This window comes from Botrytis porri (genome assembly GCF_014898465.1).
Source record: "Botrytis porri strain MUCL 3234 chromosome Unknown BPOR_019, whole genome shotgun sequence".
NCBI lineage: Eukaryota > Fungi > Ascomycota > Leotiomycetes > Helotiales > Sclerotiniaceae > Botrytis > Botrytis porri.
The window spans coordinates 502,838-521,139 of record NW_024066093.1 but is presented as its reverse complement, the minus strand read 5'-3'; the positions used below and the strand labels follow the sequence as shown (position 1 = coordinate 521,139).

Sequence of the window (18,302 nt, the reverse complement as noted above, 5' to 3'; positions counted from 1 at the left end):
AAAAAGAACTGTCTCAGGGGAATCGAGCAGTCATGTCACATGGAGATCAGGAAAGACACAGGCTGTGATCCCTCAAAGGGACACTTGAGGATGATGTATCAACCTCGTTGTACTGAATCATTATTGGTCATCCTTAAGTGACATAAAAGATCAAAGAATCTCGATTTTATCTTTTGAGATTATCCAACCATGGTTAAAAAATTCTAATGGCCGTTTAAATCGCTCAACGATCTTTCATTAAGATCAAAGATGGCTCAATCCAGCACCCCCTATTCCCCTATCTGCTCTCAATATCTTGCTGCTAAAGTACCAAATTCATAGTGCCATTGAATATCATGTTATAGTGTCATACTCACACGCATATAACACCATCGTCTTCATATAAACTTGCAATATACTACACAAATTGTGACCAATCATACAAATAAACTCATTATTCCTCTAGCATCAAGAATATGTTGAGAAAAGACAGATGATAATTAGCTATCTATGATGCCTAGTCTATCACTTTTCTTGTGATTGACAAGCTACGAGTACATATCGAATAAAGAAAACATTTCTCCAAATGAATCATCATTTATATCCATCCAACCCAACCCAACCCTAACAAACAGAACAAACAGAACAAACTTTCGCCAAAACTGAGTTGATCCCCGTATCAATCTAAAATTGATCCTATCAACTCTCCAACCGAACATTAAATAAGCCAACAACCCAATCGAAAATCAGCATCAACTTCCCAAAATCCACACACCTCCCCTCTCCTCCCTTCATCCCTCAAATATCCCTATACCTAGCTAAATCTGTATGAATCCTCAACGCACAAAAATAATCAAAGCGCAAATAATCCAAAAATGCCATTTGCACCCCTGTTTATCCTGTTGAACCTCTTTCACCGGCAGCAATAGTCTCTCTCGCATTTTCGAAATAGCAATATGCTTTTCAACTTCAGCTTGTAGCTGAGCATTTTGAATGCGGAGGTCTATATTTTTGTTTTGGAGCTGGGTATTTTTATCCTCCAGTTGGGTATTTTTGTTCTGGAGTTGTGTGTTCTTTTCTTGGAGCTGGATGTTTTGAGCACGAAGCTCAGTATTTTTATCCCGGAGCTCAGCATTCCGAACACGAAGCTTCGAAACTGTATCGAGGACTACAGGACTCTGCGTGCCGGTATTACTCGTATCGCTGCCGCTATCTTCTGGGGTGTAGGATATTGGGCTTGATTCGTGAGAATCCAGGAGCTGGGAGGTATTGGTGGACATTTTGTTGTTCAGATAAATTAAGTAGAGTGTTGAGATTTGAGATTATGATGGTGTGAGAATGGTGATGAAGGGTGAGTTTGTATTTGGTTGGTTATAGTTGTAGGTTATATAGAATAGATGGATTGTAATAAATCTTCGCTACTGCGGCTAATCTCAAACGAAGCGAGAATACAGAATAAACCGTATTAGAGCATATTTTGGTATGATAGAATGCTGATCTTGATATTCAATTATCCAGATTCATTGTTTCGTGTTCAGTATGATTCCTTCTTGGAGGAACCATCTATCTAATCTGACATATATCCCTGATACTATTACAATACGAATGAGTATTCATGTATGCAATTCGTATGTAGCAGATAGCTTCTGTATCTGTAGTTCTAAACTTGGAATAGACAATCACACAAAATCATAACAACCCCATTACTATGAAAACAACACAATTAATACTAGGGTGATACCAACAGATAGCCAAGCTAAAACTTGCATTTTCGAGATCAGTGAAGTCGATATCTGTACTTACATTATGTGGGCTTCGTATTCTTTCTGCTATTACTTCGAAGAGGCTATTTGGTTACTCAAGAGTTTACGCGTTAATTGAGTTAAAATTGCCTATCACTACGTATTAATAATAAACATTGATGAACTATTGATGAAATCAAAACCTGGAATACTTAAGCGTACAAAATCGAAAGAAATCTGGAATCAAGACCGATACCCAGGAATTCTAATAAATACCTTTTCGGCGGCTGGGCAAATGGGCAGCAGATCACCCATCAAATTACCAACTTCCAAAAAAGCCTTCAAGGAATATAATATTCATCTTCGAAAGTATACGTAGGTCCCTATTATGCACTATAAGTGTTTGACAGATAGCCTTATGCTAACAGACGGATGGTATTCAAGGGGTGGGGGTTTATGTTTTTCATTTAGGTTATTCGAGGAGACATACATTGGTGCATCGCATAGCTAATATAATATTAACTATAGATGGGCTGTATCAATTAAGTTAAGAGTTTACTACTACTACTACTACTACTACTACTACTCCTTTTAATACCCTTCAAACCCACCAACCCACCAACTCTCCATCTAACCCCCCTCAACCCAATCCACAACTTACTACTCCACACCATCCATTCCATTCCAAACTAAACCACACCAATCAATAGTCTATCCAACTCAACTCCATCACCCCTCCCAATTATCGTGAGCACTACTCGAAACTGCAACCCCATTCCTACTCATCAAGTCCGAATAATCGATAGTATCACAAAAAACCCTTAAAAATTAAAATAAGCTAGTTATAGGATTATCATACTTCGACTACTGAATCACCGATGTCAATTCTTGACTTTAGCTACCTACCCAAGAAATATAGCAAGAGAAGTACTACAAACTGGAGCGGGACTACTATCTCAACCCAAGTCATTATTATCTACGCCTCCTAGAATTTTCTTGCATGTTACAAGACAAGACAAGAAAGTTAATGGAAGAAGGGTTTGGGAATCGCCAGAAAGAAGATGGTTCCAGTTGAATTATATAATAAAATTACTGTTCCGAAACATTTCATATCTCTTGAGTCCTCTCGATCAATAGAATATGGAAATTTGATTGCTCCTGCGAATAGAGAGTTTCTTCTTCAAGAACTCAAAACAGCTGACCAATCTTCACTCTTGATATACTCCTCCATCGACGTGAGCGAAATCTTGAACGAAAGCTAGAAATTACAAATCAGCACTAGCAATATCACAAAGACAGGATCACACTCACCTCTTCTGGCCTCAGCACATCCAAATCCCCACCCGCATGACCAAACTCATCTGCGTAATCCCAAGCAACCTGCAACTCCGATAACATAGCATCCGGTGTCCCTTCCCAAAAAACTTCTTCCGAAACCCGTTTGAACCCCGCCTTAACCCCCAAAACCTCTCCCCAAATCTTCGTCCACTCTCTCCAAGTCATTCTCTCCGAAACACCTATTAAATGTTTGCCCGGCGGCATCTCAATCAAGGCTTTAACAAACGCTCCTGTATCCCTCTGCGTAACCACAAACTGCACCACACTATCCGGACTCAAAGGTCTCTCGAATAAAAAACTCCCATCATCCTGTTTCTGTGGTGCCATTGGTGGGAAAGCTTTCCAATTCGTGACATAATATCCCATTTGGAGGGTACTCATTCTCTTCGCCAACTCCGGAAATCGAGATTCAATCTGCCGGATCGTTTCTGCTTTGGAGTCAAAATGATATACCGTAGAATATTTGCCTCCACTCCATTTCGTTGCGTCGCTCAAGGAGGAATATATGAAATAATCTAATGTTTCAAGAACGCTAGATGAAGCGGCTGCTTCTGCGATGTTGAGACCTTGAGCGATTTCCCGATCATATGCGTGTTCGAGGACTGTGCGGCCAAGAGGAGCGCCTTCGGATATTCCTGTGAAGAGATGCACGAAGAAATCGGTATTGGAGTAAATCACAGTAGCTCCTTGGAAAGCTGAAGATAGTGATATCTTGTCGTCAAAGTCCGCTTGAACGATTTCGACTCCTTTTTCTGCTAATGCTTGAGCAGTTACACTTGCTGGATTGCGTGTTGTGCCTCGAACTCGCCATTCAGGGAAGCGGAGAAATGTCTCGGCAATTGATGATCCCTATCTTTGATTAGTATTCGTACATCCAGAAGTTGGTAGGATAAGCACTTGGGTACCGGTGACACTCGTTATAACAATAAGTTTCGACATATTTTAGCAAGGTGATTTGTCTCCCCTTCGCTAAATATTGCGCGATGATTGGAGTGAGAGATAATATCACAAGAAACTCCAGTCTGCCACCTCAGGATATTATGTATTCTGTATAAACAGCCGCCCTCTCTGCACTGACAAATATCCACTAGGTTCGGACTTGATCATTTTCCATACTCCAAATGTTTTTCAATATCTCAACTGTAAATTGATATTTATGGGGAGAATCTTACATTTCGATCCACAAGCAATTTCCCCTTGTTTTGTTTACAGCAATTGCTAATGCAGGGTTCGGTAAATTCAAAGTTATTATTTCCCGAGATTACAAATTGACATGATTCATCAGCAAAGGAGCTGCCCCCATCTTTGTTTGTTCGATCGATCAAGACTCCAATTCAAGACTGCCCTCTTTTTGAGAACAGCCAGCTTGGAGTAGATTCGACCTTAATGAGCAGAGTATCCATGTTCTCAGGAGAGACGACTGGTCTTTGAAACTTTTGTGGGGTTGGTTTCCCGTTGCCCTTTACTCCAATTCCTACTGTAAAGTGATCATCATGTGTAGTAAATAGACGAACGCGATTTGATGACCGATCTGCAGCATTAGCTGTAATTGGCTCATCTTGAGGTTCCTCGGTGATATTTGGTTTCTTCACTTTCTTCAAACGAGCTGAACATACCTTTCCACGTCGTTGGGTGGTGGAATCACAATTTCTGCTAGACTTCGGCCATCATCACTCTCTGTTCTATCCCTAGGACGGTCAAGTGAATTGCCAATAATGTCGGCCAAACCCGGGCTACCTTGATTAGGATTTTGTGTGCGGCGATCTTCTTCATGTACTCGTCCACGTCGACCATCTGGACGGCGTTCTTGTAGAGGGTTCATCTGCATTTCTCCATTGTACAGTCTTGACCTCCGTAATTGGTAATCTTACCATACGAATAAGCCAACTGCACCCCCAATGACCGTAACAACAATGATGATCACACCGATGATTAAATTTTCATTACCCATACCGCCTGCACTTGGAGATCCATTCTATCGGCTCTGACCTTGGATTTCGTATGTCACCCTTCATCTAAGTCGGGTACCCTACTTTCGGGCCACTTTTTACACCAAAAATGGAATTTTTAACTTTCTTATTTATGAATAGAATTTATTGAAAATTTATATATATATAATTCAGATCGTTTTGAATCTAATCTGAAATTTTTAAATTTTTAGGATTTTTCTGTATTGAAATCTAGAGCTTTAAAATATCGATTTTTAAATTTATATGAGAATCTGTTACGGGAGCTGCCTCTAGGGTCACGTGGAAGTGTCTAGAGATCTCTCGAGGTGGTTTAGACTAGACTTCAAGTAGGAATTCAATAAGGTTGTAACTGGTTGCAATTCTCGTAACTATAGTATGAAACTAATGATTGATCTTGAGCACGAAGCTCTACATTATAATGAAACTCATTCCTTTATATAGACCTTCCTGCTCTACGAAACCCATGGTTCTGTTCTACTTGGATCCCTTGGATCCTAAGCTCCAAAGGCTCCAACGTCCTGTCACATGACACTCGTCACGTGATCCAATGTTACCCGTCGTAACAGAATCACATATAAATTTAAAACTTTTATAAAATCTTTAATAACTTTTTAATAAAAATTGCTAAAAATAACCTAAAAAGTTTTATTATAAGTTTATAGTGTATTTACTTTAAAAGATTAAAAAAAATAGAAAACTTCTTGTAAATAAATATTTAAAAGAATACCCTCAAAATTATAGGGATTATTTGAACTATTCTAAACTCACTATATACTATATCTCTATATCTGTTAATTTTTTTTAATTTTTTTTTTAATTTCTATATAAATTTAAGTTCAAAACTTTCAAAAAGATATATAGTTTTCTTTTAATAATTATTGTTAAAAAGTTATTAAAGTTTTTATAAAAGTTTTAAATTTATATGTAATTCCTATACAAATTAAAAAATCGATATTTTAAAGCTCTAGATCTCAATATAAAAAAATCCTAAAAATCTAAAAATTTCAGAATAAGCCTAAAATGACTTAAATTATATATATTCAAATTTTTATTAAATTAGATTATATATTGATAGAGATATTAATAGACTAAAAAAGCGATTTTTGGTGTAAAAGGGTGGCCCAAAACAGGGGTGGCCCGAAAGTAGGGTGGTCGACTTAAAAGATTGAAGCAGTGAAACAACCCCATCCAATAAAGATAAGTTTCTAGAAGCCGCAATGGAACAATGTAAACTTCTCTCTTTCTTCTATGGGGGATTTTGTTCCTTGGCAAAATCAGACCTGTATATGATCCAATAGATATTCTCGTTCGTGACCTCAAACTAGTTGAGGTACAAGCCGGAGTAGAAACAAAGAACTTCGTCGTTTCAAAATGGGCTTCGTGACTTTGAACGGCTAGTGATTCCTCGGAAGCTAAATAAATCTTGAATCAACCAATATTTACAAGCGATCTGGCGCACAATCGCTCGATGGTCATAAGATGTCTGATCAAACTCGCAGTCGTCGAGATGATTAACCTCATCCGAAATCTTTCTCTGCAAGCTTCCGCCTTCGAGAAGAATATCCCGTGTTTGCTTGACACGGTAGGCTGCACATTGATCTCCACAGACAGGACAAAGCATGCGAGACCCGTACATAATCGCGTTGCCATGTGCGCGAGATGTATTATTGGGCCCAGCATATGTCAAAGCGGAATGGCCAATTTTGTATGCGGCACAGGATAATCTTTGGCGGATTTTGTCGAGGGAATCATGTGGTACAGTAATTAAGACATTGAAACAATCCTCGCCGATTATCTTCGGCGTGGATTTCGTAACAATCTCCCCTGACAGCAGTACAATGTTGCATCCGTTGTCACTGTTTGGAGACTTCACGTAAGCAGGAATAAAATAGGAATGACGTTCAATCCCGAGCATCAATATCAGATGGCTTTAATGCTGTCTAGCATTGAGAGGTTGTAGATTATGGAGATCATTCTTTGAGACGACTTCCATACTATCTGCCCACGTGTGAATGATCAGCAATGATAATGTAGTGATGCGGAATGTTTGATTTAAGCAGGATGGATCGATGTAGGTACCCGCCTCGTGCCAGCCGTTGCTGTTACTTTGAGGGTTTTGCTTCGTAAACGGGGTCACAAACTCATCCATCAAGTCATCGAAAGTTGATTGAATCTTCAAAGCTCAACAGCACACGTAGCTTATGGTAATTGGTGAGGGTCTTGTCACCTGAAGGCCTCGTAAGTTCAAAGTCATGGTTGGATGCAGGTGTAAAGGATGAAGAATGAAGATTGAAGATTGAAGATTGGATATACAATTGGGTACAGAGGGGTGTGAGTGAGGGAGGTTTGTTGGATATTTAGGATCTGGTGGATCGGCCCATGTCGGTAGTATCACCTTAGTGGCCACCTTAGTGACCACCTTATTAGTGTCGGAGACCTCTAAAATAAACATTTTTAGTGAGGCTGAGGTCAAGAGTGTGGGGAAAGGGAAACGCCTGGACAACAATGGCAGTCACTAGAATGATCGCCCCGACCGACCGACCCCCGATAAGTTGGATAAGGTTAACATGAGATGGTCATTGTGACATGGTTAAGGTTATGAATGTTAAAATGTTTATTGGGAAATGGGAATTGGATGTTGAATAATATTGTGTATCTTCACATTGCTGCAATTGCTGCATGCATCTACACCTACCTCTCTGGTATTCACACTTGACTTAATTATCTTTATAAAGCATCACTCAACAATGAACAATGCGACATAAGAGATCGAAAAAGATCTTGTTCTATAACATCAACCAATTGCTTGGCTTGACTTGACTTCACAAGCTCCAACTCTCTACCATGTCTTTGGTCCCATATTCATCTCGAGACAGTCGAGAAATTGTACTGTAAGTTATACCTCATTTTTTTCCCATATAGATCATTTGAAGAGGCGGAAGCTGGAAGCTAGCTAGCAAGCGCATACATGCTAATATTTAATGTTACAGTCGCCATGATGATGCGATCGTGATAAGAGATCCCAATACTCAACAATTAGTTCTGCGAAGTGCCCCTCCTGGTCTCGTCTTGAATGATTGTCCGACATGTCACCGACCGTTGCGCACACCCTCTCCCGAACGACAGCAGCCTACTCCTTCCGCTCGTGCAAATGCTTTCATAGCTCCAGAATACTTTCGCATGCTTCATGCTGCAAATAGTGGTCCGAATGAGCAACCACCCTCCAGTCCGATACGCAGACTCGTACAACCTGCTTCGCCATCTGCGAACTATGTAGATGATGCAGAAGACCATGTAGAATTTGTGGCAAGCACTCCAGCAGTGGAAACAGGTCATACCATAAAGAAGGAAGCTTTTAGCCCAAACTACTTCAAGAGATTCTTCATTGAAGAAAAGGAATTAGGCCGTGGAGGAAAGGGAGTAGTTCTGTTGGTCCGCCATGAGCTTGATGGAGTGTCTCTAGGTATGGAAATCCAGGAATTTACGCAACGAAGTGCTGACGGGTTGTAGGTCAATTTGCGTGCAAAAGAGTACCAGTTGGAGATGATCATGCGTGGTTAGAGAAAGGTATTATAACTCTCTTTACTCGCGATTCCGGTACTAACTTCTACAGTTCTCATCGAGGTTCAACTCTTGCAGGGGCTTTCTCACCCAAACCTCGTATCCTATCGACATGTCTGGCTGGAAGACGTTCAATTGAATCGGTTCAGTCCCTCAGTACCATGTGCCTACATTCTTCAGCAGTATTGCAACTCCGGAGACCTACTACGTTATATCGCTGGACCTACACCAAACATGCAGACAACAAATGAACAATTGAAAGAGCAAATGCGAAGAAGATCGAGGGGGGGCGCCGAACGACCAAATTTGAGATCATCGCAGCGGAAATTACAGTTTGAGGAGATTTATTCGTTCTTCAAAGATATTACGTCGGGCCTTGCACATCTACACGCTTCGAATTATATTCATCGGGACTTGAAACCAAGCAACTGCTTGCTACATCAAGATGGAAGTGACATGAGATGCCTCATAAGCGACTTTGGAGAAGTACAAGCGGAAAACGTTGTGAGGAAATCGACAGGATCTACAGGCACAATATCATATTGCGCTCCTGAAGTCTTGAAGCAGGATCAGTTTGGTCGGTATGGAAACTTCACCACGAAGTCTGACATTTTCAGCTTGGGAATGATACTTTATTTCATGTGTTTCCGACGACTTCCATACAAGAGTGCAGACAGCTTCGAGGAAGACTTTGAAGACATGGATCTACTTAGGGCTGAAATTAGTACATGGTCGGGATTCCAAGACGAACGACGAGAGCGACCAGAATTACCTAATCAGCTATACAACTTTCTCAAGAGACTACTTGCTGTCAACCCTAATGATCGACCTAGTGCAAATGAGATCTTAGAAGCGATCAGAAACGGGAGAGGTTTACAGAATCCAACACGAGTACGGCATGGTAGTTCATCAGGAATTCGTGGAAGAATTCAATCAATTGACTCACCTATGCCACCCGCAACACCAGTCAACGAACGGGAACCGAAGCGAGTGCGCTCAAGAGCATATATCGAAGATCCTTCATCTGAGACCTCATCTCGTTCATCCTCTCCCACACCAACCTCCCAGCTCGCATTGGAAATCAGTCGAAGCCGCACTGCTTTGCCTGTTACAAAACCTCACATTACCACTCCATTATTGATGCCACCACCCACCACGCTTGTATCCTCCTTTAAGAATCGTATATCTCTCTACCGTCACTTTGGCGAAACGTGGGCTCTTCACAATAAGCAATCCCTTACTTTATTAGCAAGAGTGTCAATTTTTCTTTTCAAAGTTTTCATGATAACAAAACCATGTCTTTCTTCTCTCGCTAGACGATGGATCTGGTATCCTCTCGTCGTAATAGCCGCCGTTGAACTAGGGCTCGGAATCAAATTAAGTTGGGGTATATCTGGCGGTCTTTTGGCATTTCATTTCATGGTAGTGGAATTGTTTGATTGGCTTGGACCTGGCATGTGTAATGGAAGACTTGGAGTGCATGAACATTGGCATCAGACTGGTTTCTGAAGGAGCATAATCTCTCTATGAAAAGGGTAGTTTACAGGGGATCAGGAAATCTTTTGCATTTTGTGGTGTGGGCTTTACACACCTGCGAGGCAAGGCGTTTGCATTCAAGAATCGAATAAATCAATCGATGTGTATGAGATATGAGAAAATGAAAATAATGATAGTATAGCTGGACAGCTGTTACCGGCTGGTGAATAATAAGTCCTTACAAGACCCACTGAGGTACATGTTGATTTATTCTTCATGTGCAAATGGGCCAATTTTTCTTAATTCTTTTTTTAATAAAACCTATCTGCTTAAGTGGTTATGCTCAACTGTTTGGGATTACCTTTCACTTCATTCTTTTCGCACCTCTTTGTGAGTCTTGAGTTAGTCGGAGTTGGCTGTCATTGCAGTTATAAGATCGCACCTGTACTTCTGAAAGTTCTTTTCTATGGCTGGTGATGCATGATCACGCTTTGTAAATTTTGGTATGATCTTTGTTTTAGGATTGTTGTAGTACTACTAGCTAGGTATCCTACATTCTCCTAGAAAGGGATGACTTGTCTTAAGAGCTGAATGAGTAGTTTGGCCCGATGCGAGGAAAATTATGTAGATTTAGGTTTTTGAGTGGACATCTACTTTTCTGCTGTTTATATTCAAAAAGATCTTATCATCTGGCCCACTGCCTTGCTTACGTGAATGTATTAAAACGCCGGCTTGCTTTGGGCGAGCAACCCAGTGTACGAGCTAACCCTAACCCTGAGAAAAGGTTCATGTCAACTGTAGAACCTCTGATGGTGGGACTTTCCCAAAATCGCCTTCATTAGTAGAGAAGACTCATTGATTTTGATCGCTTCGCTTTGCAGTTTTTCTAAGAATGTTCATAGTGCGTCACTGTGCTCTTAAAATGCTCAAGGAATTGGTATCAGAACAGAAGTCCAATAGGCTCTATGAATAACTTGGTGACAGACTGATACGAAAACAACATGTGGACAATGTTTAGGCAGTATCATAACAATCTCAATTATTGCGTATATATAATGCACACTTGATCCTCCAAGTTTTTCTCTTCTCTTCTCCGGACCCAGCGCTCTCTCTGAGATCTACTACACCACTTAAGAACTTACAAGACAAGCCACAAACACACAGACGACTGACTCCATTTCACCATGGACCAACAGCACGCTGAAGAGCACGCACACGCTCACAACCACGGCTCCTGTCTCTTAAAATTCTACCTCCAAGCCTTCATCATCAGCATCAACATCGGCTCCATCTTCGGGATCTTATACTCTTTCTACAACTTTCTCTTTACTCCTTTCGACCCGCAACTCCTCGTCGCCTTAATCGTGGGGGGTTTCCTCGATGGCTTCGCGATCGCTTTTGCTTCTCTACTCGTTCTTATGGTCGTTTGGAGTCTCTGGGATGCAATTTTACTCGTTTTCTCTCGCATTCTTTTCTATGCGCGGATTTGGGGAGGAGTTGTTGGGGATGCTAACAGATAGGTTGAAAAGAGATGAGAGCGGTGGGGTGGCAGAGGGTGTGAGTTGGGGGTTTCTTACTTTCTTTCTTACTTTCTTACTTTCTTACTTTCTTACTTTATTTAATTCCTTGAACTCCTTATTAAGGCGGTTGTAGTTGTACTAGAATAACTTTAAAATAAGATAAAAATTATATATAAAATTGAGTGTACGTTATTGTGATATTTATTGTAAATAGAATTGAATAATGAGAATCTAAATGTGAATTTTAGAAGTTGATCAAGCGAGTAACTTATTTTGACTTGAGTCTTTAATCCTTAGATTTAGAATAATAATAATCATTTTAAAGATTTTAATCAAGATAACAGACATCCTAAAGACACGACCTTTGTCTTTATTAGTCTATTGATTATATTTTTATTTTATATACGGCTTGGCTCCGCGTCTATTGAACTCGGAATTTTAGTAAAATAACTCGGAGAGTTCTTAAAGAGTTATTTGTATTATATCATTATATTCTGAGTTGATAGATAGAAGTTGATATAGAGACTTCGCGTGAGAATACTTATTCGTTTTCTGGGATGTATAATAGTGAGAGTAAGATAAGAGTTATATAAAGACATTTTGATGTAATTTAGAACTAAGTTAAGTTGATGTTTATTGTCTATCTAGGTATCTATCTAAAGAATTAATTTCATAGTAATATAATCGTTGAGATCTAAATTTGATTAATTGATTTAAGATATATAAAGTACTATAATGTAATTTAATAATTCAATATATATAATACAATTCATATAATACATATAATATAATATATATAACATAACACAACAAATCACTCTCATGCCCTAAAATTCATATCTGTTTTTACTCTCCTATTATAGAATATATACCCCCTTTCGTTATAGAATCTATTCTAAATAGATAGAATCTAGTCTGAAGTATTATAGATTCTAAGGAGCATGAGAGTAATTTGTCGAATATAATATATAAAACATAATGCATACAATATATAGTATATAACAAGATACAAACCCTCAACAAAGTCACAAAACTTATAAAGAAAGAAAAAAAGCACCAAGTTAAGCGAGTCTCAGCAATTTTCTTTATCCCTCAATCAATCCCAAAACTTCGAAACAGAAACAACATCTGAAGAGATATTATAATCCACGTCCTAAATGTAAGCTAATAAGTGAATGTTCTCCTTCCTATGCGTCCCTCCTTTCTCCACCACTCCACTACTCCTGATAAAATCATCAATAGTCACACTAATTATTCATTTTATTAGAAAGAAGAGCGTTATGTATGAAGTGGAAAGGGAGGTGAGTAAGTAGTTTCTTGTCTATATGTGTGTGATTTGATCATTTGTGGCTTCTGGAGTATAGTAGTTTCGATGTTGATTGGTTTTATGATTTGTTATTGCTTTGTTTGGCTTTGTGGTTGTGGGTTGTAGAGTCGGTTATTGTGTATGAGGTTGGATGGGAGGTGCGACGCGAGGATTAGGAGATAATTGTGGAATTGGGTGGTGGTGAGTGGAGTGGGTTTGGGATGGGATGGTGAGGTTTGGATGTTTGAGGGAGGGGTGATGAGGTGATGGTATTAGGAGCGTAGCATTGTTTTGGGTGGGGTGGGGGAGGGGGAGGGGGAGGGGAAGGGGGAAGTTTGGCTTGGATTCTTGGTGGTGAAAATGATAGATAATATTGTAATACCACCCTAATGCTTTTTTTTTAATTAGAGACTTCAAAATAGTGACCGTGAATTGACGCCCAGATTTTTTGAAGAAAAAAAAAAAGCGAAGAACACACTCCGAATAAATTGAAGACAAGTCCGTAGAACTCACATGCAAGAAACCGTGCGACTATCCATAGATGTGATTCTTTGATTAGATTCCAATTTTCTAATGTGAAGCTCTCGGTGAGTTCAACAAGGCTCGAGACTAGGAATTTGAAGGATATTGATCGGTCGCTAAGATGTTGCTGACTTGCTGTTTCAATGAAGTAGCGAAGCAGGAATACTTGTGTTAACAGGAGAAAACAGAAAAGAATACTGTATATTTTCCAGACCAATAAATTAATTGGGTGAATGGAACAAATATGAGAAGGTATTGCCAAAGAAGAACAGAAATCTAGAGCCAAAGAATTAGCTGCGAAAACGGCTCTAAGTATTCTATCTCAAATCTTCCGATTCAAAATTGCATAGAGAAGTTGATGATGTCTATAGATCGTGGAAGGTTTCAGAATATATCGCTCAAGCTGAAAGAGTAGCCAAGTATATAACTCATTATGTTGTGTTGATGGAAACACAGATTTGCGATTACTAGTACAATTGTTAGTTCAGATATAACGTAGTTTATCAGTGCGTACACTATATCAGTACGTGCACCACTTTTATCTTAATTTACACTTTCAAACCCATATTATTCAACAATAATTAAATCAATTAATTAAAATTATTCAGAATTTAACAATTTAGAATTTATTTTATTATTTTAATAGATTCTTATATTGTAATCTGTCTTTCTATATTTATTATAATATTAAATAGAAAATGCTTTTTTATTAAATTTATTCTTTTTTTGATATTTATTATATTAAATCTGAATATCAATTTTTTATTAAGATAATATATTAAAAGTTTTTTATTTAGTGAATATTCCTTCTTAATATAATTAGGTTTTTTTTATATATTACTATTTGTTTAATATTTTATTTATTATTCGAAATATACAAATTCCTATATTTAAAAATGTGTTTTTATAAGCTAATTACTTTATACCTTTAGTTAAAGCTAATATAATCTTAAATATAGATATAAATAAACTTAATTAATGTTAATTAAGAAAGAGCTTTAATTAAGTTGTAAGAGGTTTAAGAGATTTATTAATTTAAATCGAAAGAAAGGAGGGTAGATATGTGAATTTGAATATCTAATTTCGAAAATATAGTTTTAGAATTAAATAGGATTAAATATATTCTTTAGAATTTTGATTTTATATTCTGAGAAATGATTGATTTTTTGTATATAATTTTAAAAGCTATAAAGAATTTAATCTTCAAAATATAATTAATATATACTTTAATAAATCCATTAATTTAATTATTATATGAACATTTTAGATTGTTAAAACAATTAATATCAATAGTTGAATTAAATGATTTGAATATAATAGTAAATATAAATATATAATATTATTCTCTTTATAATATATTTGAAAAGCTACTAATTTATAACTTTTATATCTATTCAATATTAACATTCGATATTTACTCTTTCTTTAATTCTTAATATACTTATTAAAGTGTTTCGATTACTCTAAACCTATCTTATTATTTATTTATTTATTCATTAAATATAGGTTTAATAGCTTAGTCCATAGGAAAATTGATTTTAGTATATTAATTAAAGAAATAAACCTATCCTTAAATTACTAAAAATAAGAAAATAATTTCATTCTCTTTATTTCTATATATTATTATTATAGCTCATTTTTAATTATCTAACTATACTGATTTACTTCTATTATATCTCTTAATATTAATAATAATTATTATTATATATATAATTCCTATTATAAAGTCTATTTCATTGAAATTATAAAAATCTTCATCTAAAATGTTATATTTTACTTATATATTTATAACTAATCGAAATTATTCTTTAAAAAGCTTAAAACCTTTATAAAAAGCTTTTTAAAAGTTATAAATATAATTAAAATATATCTTTAATTCTTTATATTATTTTATAAATCGCTATACTTAGAGCTTTCTAATAGCTTTTCCTTTTTTCAATTCGAAAATATAATTTATTATATCTTCTATCTTTTTAAATTTAAAAGAAAAATCTTTTGGATTTATATTAAGAATATATGAAATAATTATTTGCTCTTTTACTTTAATAAATTTTAGATTTTATAATCAAAATTTAATTATAAGAGTTTTTCTATTTATTTTTTGAATAAATATTATATATATAATATTATATAGCTTAACAGCCTTTTAAATCAAGAGTTTTTTATCTTTTTCGATAGCTTCAATAGTTAAGAGTATTCTCCCTTCTTTATTATTCGATTACATAATAAATAGTTGATAAATCGTATATTGAAATTGAAGAGTGTAAATTAAGGTAAAAGTAGTGCATGCACTAATATAGTGCATGTACTAATAAACTACGTTATGTCTATCAAGAAATCATGCTCTGATCAGCTAGTTACACAAGACAATTCGTGGTTACACACAGGGAACTAATAGACGTAGGTTATGGATGGGCGATACTCACAGCGAGGTAATGTGATCATTGTTTCTTTACTGTTTCCCCCTAACATACAATACAGGTATTGCCCAAATTACATACTTCAACAACTCGAAAGTATACTTCAAGTACTCTCGAACATATCCAGAACAAATCTATTGCCAGCTCTAAAATATTTATGAGAGGCATCTCATCCCCGTTCCATATTAATTTCTTCCTTCCTCAAGCCACTTCTGTCTGTAACAATCCTCGATTCCTCAAAGAACCAAGTGAATATTACAAACAGATCCACCAACCCAACAAACCCAAACTCCACAGACAAAGCTCCGAAAACATCATGCCGAGAATACTAACTCAAGCCATCGGCTTATTAGTCGCACTCATCTATGCATGCTTCATCTCCATAGTCCTCTTGCCAGTATTTCTTATCTTTCGCAAGATTCCGAATAATCCGGGTGAGCTTCTTAGACTTTTTCGAAATGGTGAGTTCTTGGAGCGTGCGAATGTAGAGCAAAGAAGACGGATCGCCCAGCGGCTTCCCGAAGAATTGCCTGGCGCAAGAGACATTCCGAGTGATGAACTACCACAAGCAAGACGAGCGCGGATCGTTTCGCGTCATGAGATCATGATGGGGAGAGAATCTCAAATTGCTCAGTATCGCGGTTTTCTTCTTGAGTTACACGAGTGGACTGCGAATCGTGCGGCTAACAATGGGCGAGTCGTTGCCCCTCCAGCAGTCGTCGATGATTCTAGTTCTGAAGCGGAGTTTGATATCGATGATCATAACATGAGCCTTCCCTGATTTCGCCTTTCTCTTCAGAGGGTGTTTGAAATTTGGTGGTGGTATTCCCCAGAGGAGGATAATTAAAATAAAAAAAGCTTTCCTTTTAAAAATTTTAGATAAATCTATATAATGATATTGGAGTGACAATAACAACACAATAACACAGAAATTAGAAATATGAGAAGAATATTAGCCAGTATCTTAGTCGTTTAAGCGTACTTGACTTCAAGACATGTCCCACTATCATCAGACGCACCCTGATCTTCATGGATCTGGCAACGAATTTGAAGAAAACCATGAATACAACGTCTTTTTTGTTCTTTCATAGTCTAGACAGCCTTTAAAATATGAAGACTGAATGGCAAGATCAGAAAGTTTGATCTATAGAAAATGTCTTAGGAAATGTCTTATGTCAAAATCGAACTTATGCGGAGTCCTGCTCTTACTTACACAAGGACCCTTTGACAGCTATCACGATGACAGTGTTTCACAATTTCATGACTCCATCCTATATTTGAACGAATTAATCTGAGACCGACGTGTGATGAATGTATTGAAGGTACCGCCTCAGTTAAGGTTTGATCGAGAGCCAAATTAGTCTATTGTGTATGTATATTTATTATACCACATGCACATGTCACATCATGTATGAATGGCCAAAACAAGCTTCTTTTGGCAAGGCGACGCCTTTTCGATGGAGCGATGATGGGGTAAAGCCATTTTGGTTCTCGATTCTCAAAAGTAATTTTAATTCTTATCTTTTCTACAAATACTGAAGATCTATCCTAGTATGTGGTTATACAGTAATGGCGCTTGCAGTTCCTCGACAAGTGTGAATAGTTCAAGGGGGAAAGTTCGGAGTTGTCAAGTTTTGGGTCACAATTCAATAAGGATAAGTAGGTGTAGGAAATAAGTGAAGGTAAATTTGTGTAAAGTCTCGATTGACTAATTGATTTATTCTCTGGCAAAAACAAATATAGACTTGTCATATTCGACTGAGAGTTCGCTTGAAGAATGCATGATGTCGTCTCAAGTTTCTCCAGTTATGCCTTAGCACAATCACACCCATGCCTCGTACTTTTCGGATTCATCATGCACAGGCATGTTTCTTGCCTTTCCAATCCTGGAATGACTCTCAACCTTATTCCAATTCCTCGGATGCATCTCGACGTCGCGATGTGACCGGCCAGCGGTACGCGAGCGTTTCTTTGCTGCTTTTCTAGAGTCATCCATGCCATATCTGTGATGTTTGTGAGGCCAGCAGAAAGCCCATGCGAGCATGGCAGCAAGAACAATCATGCAGAAGGCAACGATGGCAATGTGTTCAGAAAGCATCTTGAGATTGAGGTTGATTTCAGGAGTGTGGTTGGTGATGATAAGAAAGATAGAGAGTCATCGAGGCATATGTACTCGGACAATTGGGATTGTTCTTGATCTCTATCATAGTTGTATAACAATCCAGCAGCAGCGACTAGATCAATCAATAAAATACAAAGAACAATGGAAATGATTGGGAAATCTTCTTTGTTTCTGGAACATCGTTTTGTCGTGACTCGGCGGAACTACCACAGGTCGTCATCCAGCGAATAACAATAACCTTTCAATTACTGGCTGAATGATTGTTCAAGATTCTTTTGTCATAAGCAAGACTTCAAGAAATGTGAGTTCAGCATCAAAACATCATGCCATGCATTTACAACTCATA

The 18,302-nt window shown here is 37.5% G+C and overlaps 5 protein-coding genes across 5 annotated transcripts; 2 read left to right on the top strand and 3 right to left on the bottom strand.

Annotated features, from left to right (window-relative positions):
• Nucleotides 1-815: 815 nt before the first annotated feature.
• On the bottom strand, nucleotides 816-1,259 carry EAF01_011103 (uncharacterized protein; the record flags this gene model as incomplete). Its single annotated transcript, XM_038919360.1, has 1 exon — nucleotides 816-1,259. One exon carries the CDS (start codon nucleotides 1,257-1,259, stop codon nucleotides 816-818), a length of 444 nt encoding a protein of 147 aa, XP_038765231.1.
• A 1,359-nt stretch (nucleotides 1,260-2,618) lies between these two features.
• Nucleotides 2,619-3,998, bottom strand: EAF01_011102 (uncharacterized protein; the record flags this gene model as incomplete). Its single annotated transcript, XM_038919359.1, has 3 exons — nucleotides 2,619-2,979; nucleotides 3,033-3,908; nucleotides 3,957-3,998. The coding sequence occupies 3 exons, from the start codon at nucleotides 3,996-3,998 to the stop codon at nucleotides 2,902-2,904; spliced, it is 996 nt and encodes a 331-aa protein (XP_038765230.1). The 3' UTR covers nucleotides 2,619-2,901.
• A 3,875-nt stretch (nucleotides 3,999-7,873) lies between these two features.
• On the top strand, nucleotides 7,874-10,099 carry EAF01_011101 (uncharacterized protein; the record flags this gene model as incomplete). Its single annotated transcript, XM_038919358.1, has 4 exons — nucleotides 7,874-7,920; nucleotides 8,020-8,492; nucleotides 8,540-8,596; nucleotides 8,643-10,099. 4 exons carry the CDS (start codon nucleotides 7,874-7,876, stop codon nucleotides 10,097-10,099), a joined length of 2,034 nt encoding a protein of 677 aa, XP_038765229.1.
• A 6,051-nt stretch (nucleotides 10,100-16,150) lies between these two features.
• Nucleotides 16,151-16,615, top strand: EAF01_011100 (uncharacterized protein; the record flags this gene model as incomplete). Its single annotated transcript, XM_038919357.1, has 1 exon — nucleotides 16,151-16,615. One exon carries the CDS (start codon nucleotides 16,151-16,153, stop codon nucleotides 16,613-16,615), a length of 465 nt encoding a protein of 154 aa, XP_038765228.1.
• A 1,041-nt stretch (nucleotides 16,616-17,656) lies between these two features.
• EAF01_011099 (uncharacterized protein) lies at nucleotides 17,657-17,932 on the bottom strand (the record flags this gene model as incomplete). The annotated part of the gene is made up of 1 exon (XM_038919356.1): nucleotides 17,657-17,932. The coding sequence occupies one exon, from the start codon at nucleotides 17,930-17,932 to the stop codon at nucleotides 17,657-17,659; it is 276 nt and encodes a 91-aa protein (XP_038765227.1).
• Nucleotides 17,933-18,302: the final 370 nt, after the last annotated feature.